General features: G+C 36.3%; 1 protein-coding gene across 9 annotated transcripts in view; it reads right to left on the bottom strand.

The window, feature by feature from the left end:
• Positions 1–12,416, bottom strand: part of PTPRM (protein tyrosine phosphatase receptor type M) — a 490,776-nt gene that overhangs the window by 172,084 nt on the left and 306,276 nt on the right. For 6 of the 9 annotated variants that reach the window (XM_032987657.2, XM_032987659.2, XM_032987658.2 and 3 more), the window contains exon 14: positions 7,408–7,482. The exons of the other annotated variants lie outside the window; for them this stretch is intronic. In XM_032987657.2, coding sequence (XP_032843548.1) covers positions 7,408–7,482 — 75 coding nt within the window. The remainder of the gene's footprint in view (positions 1–7,407; positions 7,483–12,416) is intronic. 9 annotated transcript variants of the gene reach the window in all.

Here is a 12,416-nt window from a genome sequence, read left to right as displayed (position 1 = left end):
TCACATTTCAGAAGTGCTTACAGTATTGCCAATAAAAAGCCTGTCCCAACTGAAGTGATGTTAGAGGAACCAAGATTCTCGTACAGGTACAAGAATAGACTAGGCCTCCTCTGAATTGTTATCACCAATTTATATTTCATTTTTCATGTATTTCCTGTAGGTTTTAGGGGTTACAGAAAAATCTCCATCTGTCCTATTTGATGAAGAATGCCTTAAATAGCCATTTTTCTAGTCAGTTCTTTTCATATCACTTTCAATTATCGACACATTTACTCATAACCAGAAGCTGTCTAAGTTAATGACAGCGTACTGAAAAGTGCAAAATAAAACCATTTCACTTCAAAAGGGCTTCAGGATTACTCTGTTTGATTTAAACTAATGATAATTTACCATTTTTCCTCTGTTTCCCCTTGTGTTTCCAATGTGAACTCAAAAGATGAAGCAGAACCTGAAACTACTGTATTTCCCCTCTTGGTAACTTGAAAGACAGCAACTTTCACTCACTTTTATGCAAAACTGTGACCCAACTTTCATTTGCATGGGAGTTTTCTATTTACACGAAAACTTCTTAGTGGTCAGCAATAACAGAAAATCAGATGAAGAGAAGGAAATGAAAGTTCAAAGCTTTGGAAAAATAAAGACCTGAAAATGCACACATATACTTGAATGCCTTTCCCAGAGCTCTAAAATCATCAGCTCTTGCAAACTCCACCATTACTGCAGAAAAAGGACATTTTCAATATAATGTATGTCTAGAGAAGCAGGTGTTAAAATCCCATCAATAACTACAGTCATGGCTTGCATAGTGTTAATTGTGTCAAGCAGACAAATGCAGCTTAGATATTTATTAAGATTTCAGTTACTTCAAGGAATCTAAACTGAGAGAATTGCCGAAACATTATTTTGCCCAAGGTAGTATGTTCTGTGTATTTTGATTGAAATTGACATTATTACTGTCCTCTTCTCTATACTACTCTATTTAACTGTAACACATTTTAATGTTCACCTATACATTAACACAAAGGTAATACATGCAAATATTGCATCACAAAATTGTTAGACTTTCCAGTGATACAAACACCGGATTTGCAGCTCCTTAGAACTACGGGTTATTTTACCCACAACTGGTCCCACATCTTCTTTCAAATTAAAATTCTAATTGCTTAGCATTTTATGAATACAGTCAATAACTACAGATGGGAAACACTGACATTCACAGGTTTTTTTAGTTACTAATTATATCTCTGAGTTTCCCTCTCTTCCCGTTCCTCTCCTTAATTTTTCATTGTGGTATATGCAAAACATGTTCTGCTTTGAATGTAAAAATCAGAAGCTTTTTTTTTTTTTTAATACAGAAATGAAATAGCACACTACATGACACACAACCATGCTCTAAAAATTACCTAGTGGTATTTCTGCTTTGTTTTGTATTTTCTGCTTCTCTGTAGGCTGCTGATGTTCAAATATTTTAGATAGATGTGGTACTGACCAGTTCTACACAGATGGCAGAGATTTCTTCAGTTTGTTCAGAATTTATCTTGGTCAGTGCACTCATACTGTTACTTTCATGACTGGGTTTTATGTTTCTGTTCTCTGTAATGAGGTTAAGGAAAGCGCCCTCACCTCCAGTCCAACCTGAAACAGCCTCATAGACATCCTCATATTACCATTACACATTACTGAGCAAACTATTTTTCAAGCTAGGATGAACTGAACAGACTCATCTTTAGTGGCTTAAGTTAAATTTTGTTTCACTCTCTTAATAAAAGAGATATTTGACAGGACACTTGGAATCATATTCTTCTTTCAGCTATAGACTGGAACACTCAAATTTCCAAATCAGTTGTGTACCTGAGGGATGTAACATAGCTCCTGCAATGACCGGTTATTAACTCTGTGGCAACCAGCTTTTTAACTCCTCTGAATAAAAGACAAAGTTTCTACAGTGCAAAACATACCTAATCGGGCTACTTGTCCTTCCTAAAGGGTACGGAAAGATTGATACTTTATTCTAGGTCATGGGATCTTCTCCAGCTGTTCCTGCCCCAGGTCTGTAACACCACTGGCTCTGGCGATACAGTGCCACGGCAGCTGATGAACCCAAACCTCCTTGGCCAACCATAAGCATCTAGTCGCCAAGGTCCCACTGTCCCCAGCATAACTTGTTCAGTGTAAGAGGAGTTGAATGGGAGGAGGTCCTGATCAGAGCCTCTGGTTGTTCTGTAATGACCTGAACACATTCAAAACTAAGGCTGCTAATTCATATTCAGAAAACCTTGTAGGAATTCTTATTATTGTAAAACATGGAGTACTTAATATCTCTAAAAGAATCACATTGGTAACTGACTTCTAATCAGCTCAGGTTCTCTCTTGTCTATAGCTGGAAAGGGCTTGCATTTATATTATGGGCAATTTCAGCATTTGTGAATTGTTATCAGCATTATTTTTAGGCCATCTTTGTCTAATTGTTTAACTTCAGCTCTTCTTCAGGTGCTCTGTAGAAAACGTACTAATGTTTCAAATCCTAAAGGCTTTGGCTGCACTGTCTTAAAAAGAGAACACCTGACATCTGACTCTGTAATGTACTAGGAAAAAAAAAAAAGGAGAAAGGGAAACAGTAGCTCCCATGGCACTCCTGTATCCCCTTAACATTTTCTTGTAACTATACTGTTTTATAGATGAAACTGTCACTGCAAAAATGACAAATATAACACATAAAAGAACAAAAATGGGCAATAAATCACAAGTGACACTCTAGCCCATTGAAATGCATTCAGCCAGTGCTGCAGAACGTAGGAAGATTTCCTTTTGCTTTGCATCCTGCCCAGCTGGGTAAGAGGACCAGAATCCTTGAACAATCAGTACAACAATTGCTGGGGCCATCATGTAAAAACAGGTGTAGAATTCCACTTTTTGAGAGTCAGATCCATTCTCACTCTGCTTTCCTTGTCACTTGGCCTTGCAACAGCATCGTAACATGGCTTTGACGTTACACCACATAGGTGCTTGCTCTCCCCTGGATGAATATCCACAACTCCCACTGATGTAAATGCTATTCAGAAGTATCAAGAGAAGAATAACCTCCTAAAATGGCGTATTCAACTTGCAGACAGACATATCTGCACAAAACTTTGCTGTTACAGACAGCACTGTAGTCTCAACTAGGAAATCATGGGTTGTTGGTTACCCAAAATAGCACTTCAAGTTTCAGCATGTCAGAATGCATCTCAATCAATGTTACATGGTTCAGGATGGAGAAAAATGAATGTGAATGTCTGTCTAGCTCATGTTGCTATACCTCAAATGCATTGTAAAGGACAATAAAGGAAAGCACTCCTCAAATTCATGCCGTTGTTTTTTGTGTTAATAAACTGTGTTTTCAGTAATGCAGTATAAATCTGGAGTAAATTTCTTGTCAGAAAAGAATGCAATGATGTTGTGATTTAATCAATCAGTGATTTTAGTTGATTTTTTTCACTTCTACAGTGGAATGGATGAGAACAGAATCTGACCTAGACTACAGGAACAAATCATGCTATGTATTGAATACGCATCTGAAGAAATCTGCATATTTTAATATGCCAGTAACTTCATAAGGGAAAAGAAACAAGTTGGGATTATTTTATGACTCCTTTTAACTTGGTTCTAAAATATGCTGCTCACCTAGACCTTAAGGCATTCAGCGTAAAAATAATTTAGGCTTTAAGATTGCCAGTACCTTAAAAAAAAAAAAAAAAAAAAAAAAAATATTTCTAATTCTTAAGTACCAGTTATTCTACAAAACCTCTGATATATCTTGTTGTATCTGATTTGTACCAAGAACTTAATCTATGAAGAGAGTACAATACAGAACTCTTCCTTCCAGCTGCATGTGTAATTAACAGTAGGTAGTAAAAAGGGCATTCTATGGAAATCAGTCTTAATAATATCCAGTAAAGTAGTGGCTGTTCCACTAAATCATAAATGGAAATACTTTAATTTAAATATAAGTAGCTCAGACATATTTCAACAATTAAGAAAATGTCTGAAAGAATGAACACTCTAATCATAATTCCAAGCATGGTATTTTATCAGAACGGAGAAAGAACAAAATAGATGAGGGCCAAGTGCATATCAAATACGGCCAATTTAAACCTAGTACATAAAGTGTCTCTTACAAAATAGTGAAGCAAACTGTAAATACTTTCAGGCTTTCTCAAAAGCATGGATTTGTTTTTCAACTGCAAAGTCAAGACCATACAGTCACTTATGCATGTGTTAAGTTTTTTGTTAACCTTCTGTATGATTTCAATTGTACTGTTAAACCATATTTATTTATGAAAACACGGAGGCAGTATTATGCTTCATGTATACATAGTCTTTTCTCCTGGTTGACAGATATTAGTGAGATATTCTCCCCATCTTGTTGGAGAACACGGTCAAATGAGTGGATTTCAAGTTAGTTATTTTTTGTAAGGTTAAAACTGAAAGCTAACCACTATCCCCCAAATATGAATACCGTAGTTACTAAGGAATTAAATCAGTGATAACAATGTATCACTAACTCTAACAACACTAATTTACCTATTTTGGCTTGCGAGAGTCCAAATCACACAGTTGACTTTATGGCATGTTACTATAACAAGAACAACTACATCGTAGATATTTTAAGTGCAACTGCAAGGAAAAACTCCCTTTGCTAGAGGCTGCAAAGGATTACTGAAGCAAAGAGTGGCTGTCAAGATATTTAGGGCAAATAGCAGGTTATCCTATAAATAGAAGTCATCTTATTTTTATATGAAATGGAAGGAGAAAGGGAGGATAAAGAGGAACTAATAATACATTGTTTATAAACTGTACCGGTAAGGGCCAGGATGAGTTTATGACAAGGGTGGAGGAAATAAGTGCAAGTAGAGTTGGCTTGAAAGCTGAGCTGTATTATCACAAACTTTCTGAAGAGGAAGACCTTTCAAAATTGGTAACAATACTCAGGAATGCAGCCAAGATTCTAAGTTTTCATTATGCAAGAAGCATCAGCTTCCCACCTGAAAAAAATAAAATCCCAGCTCTGACCTCCCCACTGCCAGTTATGAATCACATCATATGCTAAAAGACAAAAGTAATTTCTTGATCTCAAATGTAATTACTCTGGTGCTGAGCAAAGTAGTGAGGAAAAGGCACTGAAGAGAGAATGCTAAGTAACCTTATTTAATAGTTACAGCTGCAGGGCTTGTGGTAACTACAGTTAGCAACAGTCATATGATTTCCAGACGAAGAAGACCTTTTACATGTAGATCCTTTCCAGAGTCTGGGAGTTTGTAGGAGAAAAGTGTAGGGAGAACGTGTATCATTCCCTCTTTCCTCATGTCCAGTCCAGATCCTGTAAACCTCCTTTAAGAAAATCATCAGGTTCCTCATGGATACTGCAGATACCATTATTGCTGTACTGCCCTGAAGTGGAAAAGCCAGCCTAAGGGGCAGAGCATGTCTCTGTAGAAAAACACAAATTCCTGTTGCTGTCACAGGACCAACCACATTGGCTGGGTGAGGTTTTTTCACTCCCTATTGCAGTTGTGGCAAATGAGAAGGAGGAAGATGCTTCTTTCCTTTTCATTACACATTCTTTCAAGCATTAGAAGGGGGTTGTGAAAATGATGAGGGGATTTCAGAGGCTTTTTAATACATTTCAAAGATAGCCATAAATGCTGTTTGAAGGTATCATTTGATACTTTCCTTTTTACTATAAAAATTAGTTGCTGGTAGAACAGATTTGAAAAAAAAAAAAAAAAAAAAGAGAAAAAAAAGAAAAAAAAAGAGACATCACAAATCTGACAGACAGACACAGTGCCAATGCTATGAGCCACCAGTGACAAAGCAACCAAATAAATACTTTGCTGGTTGTCCTAAATTAGCTACATCTGTGTTCTCTCACTGTTAGCTACTATAGCCATCTCTCCCCTGTGGAACAGGCATATCACCAGTGTTTCTCATAGCTATCCAGTTTTGCATTAACCAAAAAGAAAGTAAGAGAAGAAAAACATTTATTTCCCCATATGGAAAAATACATAACCTTATTTGAATGCTGTGATGAAGAAATCAAAACTTGTTGAAGTTCAAGGATATGGAAGAGATGTTCTTTGTGTCTCCAAATCTTTATTTGTATTCTCAAGTGAGAAATACTTGAGCTATAAAAATGTATGTGGACAGAGCTTCTGACAAGCAGCACTAACAAAAACAAGCTAGTACTTCCTGTCATCATCTAAATAAGTTATTCTGGTTAGTTCGTATGTTATTACATAATATAAATATCCATGCAACAATTTTGTCTTGATGGGCATGGCAACCCAGGCATTGTGGATCACTCAGCTCTGTTATTAAAACACAGACCCCAGAATTAAAAGCTATAGCAGCCATGTCACTAATCCTCTTGTCTTAAGCTGAATCACTTAAGTGTTTCTTTTTGACTAAAGCAGTACCCAGATGCTAGGCAGCTGAACTCCTCTTCGTCCCCTAGAAACCCTGGTAGCAACATGTACACTCTTCCCAAGTAACTATGCCAGTATTCTTGAAAAAGACAACAATTTTATCATTTGCTAAATGATGATGGACTAGGTCTAACTTCCCCTGTTACATATTCCATCAAAATTACCTTAGATTCTAGAGTTTTTAATGCTCTTTGCTTCTATTTGAAAATGCATGTGTTTATCTTATGACTAAATTAACCATTTCCACAATTTCATAAAGATTTTGTGGTATATTCTGAACTAGTCTTCAAGCCACACACAGCTAATAATTGTCTCACTTGCATACTGAGTTTACTTTGACAATTAGATTTAAAAACCTCACAGATTTGTTCATTCTCATATGTCACATGCTAGGTTATTTTGGTTTAATCCTAGAACTCACGTATGAGAGAATTAAAAATGAATCTTTTTTTTTTTTTTTCATATTAAATGTAGTCAGAAAGTATGTTCTTCCCAACATTCTGCACTAAAAAAAAAATAATCCATTAATACAAGATCTTTGTCCTAACTTAACATGCAACTCCTGAGCCTAAGTTGTTTAGAAATTCTAGTGTCTTGATCTAATAACATAAACAGATATATATCTATATTCAAACTGTCTTTTAATTTACAGATTGAGCAACACTAGATCTCTTTACAACATCAGGGTTGAAGGAACATTCCACAGATCACACACACAATGGGCACATGCAGTGGAGTTGTACGTACAGGGATGTGTGTGTAAGTTTTGGTGCCAAGCACACAATTTAATTTAATGGAGCTGAAGAAAAAATTTTAAACAAAAAGAAATTTTTAACATAGAAAACTATTCATGAGCAGAGAGGGAAGAAACCATCAGGGAAAAGGAGCCAAAGAAAATGAGACGAAATGGGCATGATGACTTGTCTATACTTGAACATCTGACCTGTTAGTTGGTCGTCGCCTGCAGCAGGGGCGATGCGAATGTATGGTGTTGTAAGCTGAGTCACGATTATCGCAGCTAAGGCAAAGGAAGATTTCCAGGTCAGCATGCATGGGGGAAAAAAAAGCCAGACTGAAGCTAGGCCAGCAAGAAAAATCTTGGTCAATAGTTTATTGTCTGAACTTCTTACAAATAAAATCCGAAAAACTCCCACAAGTTCCTTTTCACCTTCAGTTGTTATTCTGGTTATTCTGCAAATTAATAAGCTTTTGTATGTGATTTTCATTTAGGAAAAGGACTCAAAGCACATTATTTACATATAATGCATTTGAGGAAACTGGACATTTTAGTTCTTCTAGTCACAGCACTGGGCTTTCTAAGTGAAAGTAAACTGCTTATTCAGATTACTCCTGCATTAAATTCTCCAGGTAATTTGAACTAGTTCATTTTTTGTTTTCCTATTTCATAATGGTACATTTTTCCTGTAATTCTTTTTTAAGATAATATTAATGTAAAATATTTTTGAGTTAGCTAAGATTAATTTTTCTTGTACCCACTTGAGTCTTTGTTCTGAAAAGGCATACACTACACATATACTTAACTTTCAGCACACAGGGAATGACCACTGAGAGTTGGCATGCTCTTAGCCATGTATAACTGTTTGAGGTCTGTTTCAAGTTCATGTTTTGCCACTAAGACAAGAAAAAGATGAAAAACCTGAACTATTTGTGTCCCTCAGGTATTCTGACTTTTCTGTCAGAGCTGCAACAATCACTGACTAGTATAGATAACTATTACAATGGCTAACATTAATAAAATCTCATATTTTCTGTTTGCCAGCAGTTCTGTGATTGCCTCTAAATGGTTAAGCATACTATGATACATATACATTAAGGAATATAAAAAAAAAAATTAAAAGGTCAGATCCAACATGATGCAGCTGGAGAATGATGCAAAGAAAAAATATTGGAAAATTAAGGACAAAATTATATGAAAGATCACTCATTTACATAGAACAGCCTGGGTGCTATTAGAAATGTGGCAACGAGTGAGGAAAATAGATCATCTACCATCTGCAGACAATTAAACTCAAAACTGCTGCTGCATAATATTTTGAAATATCCCTCTGCAACACTGAAATGCAGTGTTGATAGTAGCTGCTAGAGTACTGTTGCTATTGGATTTAAAATATTATAATACCCTTTTCTCTCTCATAATTAATGAAAGCCTTCCAATATTGCAAAATTAGAACAGTGATGGCTTCCTCTTGAGAACCGGATTCCTAGGAGATAACCAAGATGTTTCTATTCAGACAAGTGTTATAAGTCATATCAGGAAATATAGTCTTAATATAAATCACACAACACCACAAAGTTGATAGCAATAAACTTGGAGGAGTTTTGGAATGTCTTCAACTTTGTCTGCTGAGATTCTACAGTCATTTAGCTTGAAAAAAGAGTAGGTATATGAAAGCCGTATTTCAAGCAAAAGATGACAACCTTTATTACCACTGGTACAAAAATCTCTTCTTGATTTTTGTTTGTTTGTTTGTTTAATTATCTTGTCAAAAATAATGGGAGTGAAAATCCTGCAGTCTCCATATTTGTATATACACCAAGTAGTCACAGAGGTCCTAGAAGCCTTCCTCTACAGAACACTACGATCAGAAGACTCCGCATCACAAGAATATGCTGTCTGATCCTTCTCCTAGCAAAGTCAGTGGCAAAGGTTCTCTTTGACTTCAGCAGAAGCAGAAGGAGAACTTTCAGCTCTACAAAAAACAGTATTCTGATCCTAAGTTACAGTTACAATCATTGCAATCTTGCAATCAGGATTTTTATATGATCTCTAAAAGAACACATTTAATGGAGGTTTCATTTATAAAAATGTTATGTTCATAAAACAAGAGCATTTTTAAAAATGCTACAAATTGAGGTTGGTTAAAATACACTTGATGGAATGATAAAGTATTATCCAGCTACTGACCCTGCACGTGCATTTGATCCAGTAGATTTAGGCTGTACTTTTCTAGAGTTCAGCTGTACTTTTCTAACAAGAAGCCTGTTAATATGATAATAGGCTATCTGGTGCCTCTGATCTAGCATCACAGTGTAGTGTGTGACAATTCAGCACATGCTTGACATACATTACTCCTGTTGACACCAACTGGAGTGAAAAGTGAAGTACCTACTCCAGGGTTCTGCTGGATCTGGGCCAAGATGCTCTGTATCTCTGTATTACATTTACTCATTTATTTTTAACAAAAATTACAAAAGCATACAGTGGGCCATGGAATGAACACTGCAAAACCCAGTGATAAAACAGAATCTCAATGATCTTAAGAAGGTCTCCAGGGCACCAACAACTTTTAGATTGTATTGAGTTGGGATAATTAAAGTAAACACAGCTAGCAAATGATATAGCTATGCTCATGTCAGGCTCTGAACTCCCATATCGGTCCTGAGGGAAGACTTTCAAACAGGTTAGCCACATGCCATTAATACAGACAATGAGGTAGCTTGGCCAAGCTCAGCTGGCTCAGTGGAGCAGCTTGGAGGTTGCCTCAGGAGACCTGGATGTCAGGAAGAGCTGCCAATGTGCTTGGTGCTATTGCCAAATTACACAGGATTGGAATTTCAGAAGCTTTCAAGAAACAAGAGGACAGTTGGCTGCACTGGCATGTTTGTTTTACTAGGTGTACTTTATGGCACAGGTCTTTACCCAGTAAAATACTGATATGTATATTTTAAGACAGAGTAGTTGCAATGTAGTTAGTGAAATTATTCTTTGCGCTCAAAAGTAGGTACATAAATTACTTGATTACGGCCTAAAGGCATATGTTTTCCCACATATGTATTAAATTCTACAGTAGGTCTACTAACTCCAATGGCCTACACAAGGCTGTAAGTATTTTCAGGATCAGACCTTAATTTAAAAGAAGATTGTACCAGTTTTATACATGAATGGCCTAAAGCATTTATTTTTAGCTTTAAAAGCCACTAAACTTGAACTTTTACGGATAACAGAAGCCCAGGATGCAAACATTTCAGAAATGTTAGTAGATGGAAGCTCGATGTTGTACTGGAGAGCATTTGTAACCTTATTTGTAAGAAGCACTGTAATAAGTAGCTAGAACTTAAGTAGGTTACTGTGTAGTATCTATACTGCAGTCACAAAGCTCAGTGGAAAATGGAATGTGTCTGTAAGAGATCAGGCACAGTGGTTAGAGCAGCCTTTGTTTCCTGGGGTACAGGCAATGTAAATATTGTACAAGTTTTGGCAGGGTGTGGACAGAAGGGGAGGTGAACAGGAGCAGACAATTCTCTGTCTTGCCCCACTGCGGGTGTGGTGACTTCTGACCTACAGACATCAAGCATTTTTTCTATTTTTTCTAGTCCACATGTGTGAAGTCCAAAGAGGGCATAGAAGTCTGCTTTTCTCCCAAGTATCTCTTTTAAATCCAAGGGGAAAAAATCTGTACAGACAAGTGTTATTAATATTATATTAAAGTATATCATGGTCTCCATTTTATTTGTAAAAGTTAATACAGTTTAAAAATATAAAATAGACATTCGTTTTATAAGGATGAAATCTGTGCTTTATAGAAGCCCACCCAGAAAGTTTTGCACTAGGCACATAAATGCCATTGAGGACACCTCTGGTTTCCAAGTCCTCACAACAACCCCTCATACTATTTTACAGGCTTCACATAGGTATTACGAAAAATTCTGAATCATGCTTTCAAAACAGAAATGTATGGAGATTTGTATAAAATAGAAGATGCATTTCTCACATCTCCCTTGCCAAATGGGTTAGCTCGAAGTAGCTTGTTGCTATGGGAGCTATTCCAATCCATAAAGTAACCCTCGCTTCTCAAATGAGAGTAAGATTTTACAGTCAATCAAGTAATTGAAATAGTTGAACATCCATTAGTGATTAGGGATACAAATCTTCAAATAATTTAAAATCCATTCCTCTAATCACCTGTTATGATTTCTGAGGTAATGTAGTCCACTCCTGGTATCACTGAAGCTACTGGAAAACAACACAGGATTCCACTTGAATCTGGAATTAATCTCTCAACTATATTTTGTTGGGTTTTAGTTCAGATATTTGAAAGTTTTCTACGGTTTAGTAAGCAGTGAGTTAGTAAATCAGAATTAAAACTCCCTCCTTTTTTTTTAGAAAAAACAAAAAAAAAAAACCACCAGGAACCAGTTCAAAGAGCCATAAAAAATGTATTGGTCACAATAGGGAGGATCCAGCCTTTCAACAAAGGCAACTGCATGCTAACATTTCTGTTACCTTTAAGTCATGAGATTATCAACCATCCTATTTAGATTTAGTGGTGGTGGTGGATTTGTGAAGTCTACATGTCAAGGAAATTATAGTGGATTCAGTGACGTTAGGGATAGTCACTATGAGACATGCATGTTCTCCTGCAAGGAACAGTGCTACAGGGATGAAGTTTCATAGTCTTACCAGGTGCCCAAACCACAAGGTGGTATTACCTATTCCTACTCACAGCAGTACTTTCTTTCCTTTTCCTCTATTACAATCTCCAATTAATCATACTACGCCATCACTTCTTTTTCAAACTCTGAAGTTGCCACCAACTAGAGCTACTAAAAAGGTGAGACTACAAAGACAATCACAGACAGATCCTAGCCTCCGAAGTTAAATATATCAGCAGCATGTTTATCTTTCCCTGTTTAGGGATCAAACATATAGCTAGTACTGTCTCAATTATACAGACTTGTCCCACAAATGATAGTATTATGTGCTGACAGTCCAGTAAATATAGCTGATCTGTACCGTGAAAATGAAGAACATGATTTATCCATTTTTCTTTTATAAAGCAATTAAGATAAGATAATTGCTTACAAGTAAGGGGTAATTTTTCACTATGGATGTATAAGCAGCTAGTATGCAGTCTGCAATTAGCAATTTACAACTCTACTATATATAGAAAAGTCCAAAATATTTATTGTGAGATCATATAAAAACCCACA

Source organism: Tyto alba, unplaced genomic scaffold, assembly GCF_018691265.1.
Source record: "Tyto alba isolate M040663 unplaced genomic scaffold, T.alba_DEE_v4.0 Super-Scaffold_27, whole genome shotgun sequence".
Lineage (NCBI taxonomy): Eukaryota > Metazoa > Chordata > Aves > Strigiformes > Tytonidae > Tyto > Tyto alba.
The sequence above is the reverse complement of the archived record's forward strand: the minus strand, read 5'-3'. Positions and strand labels throughout refer to the sequence as shown.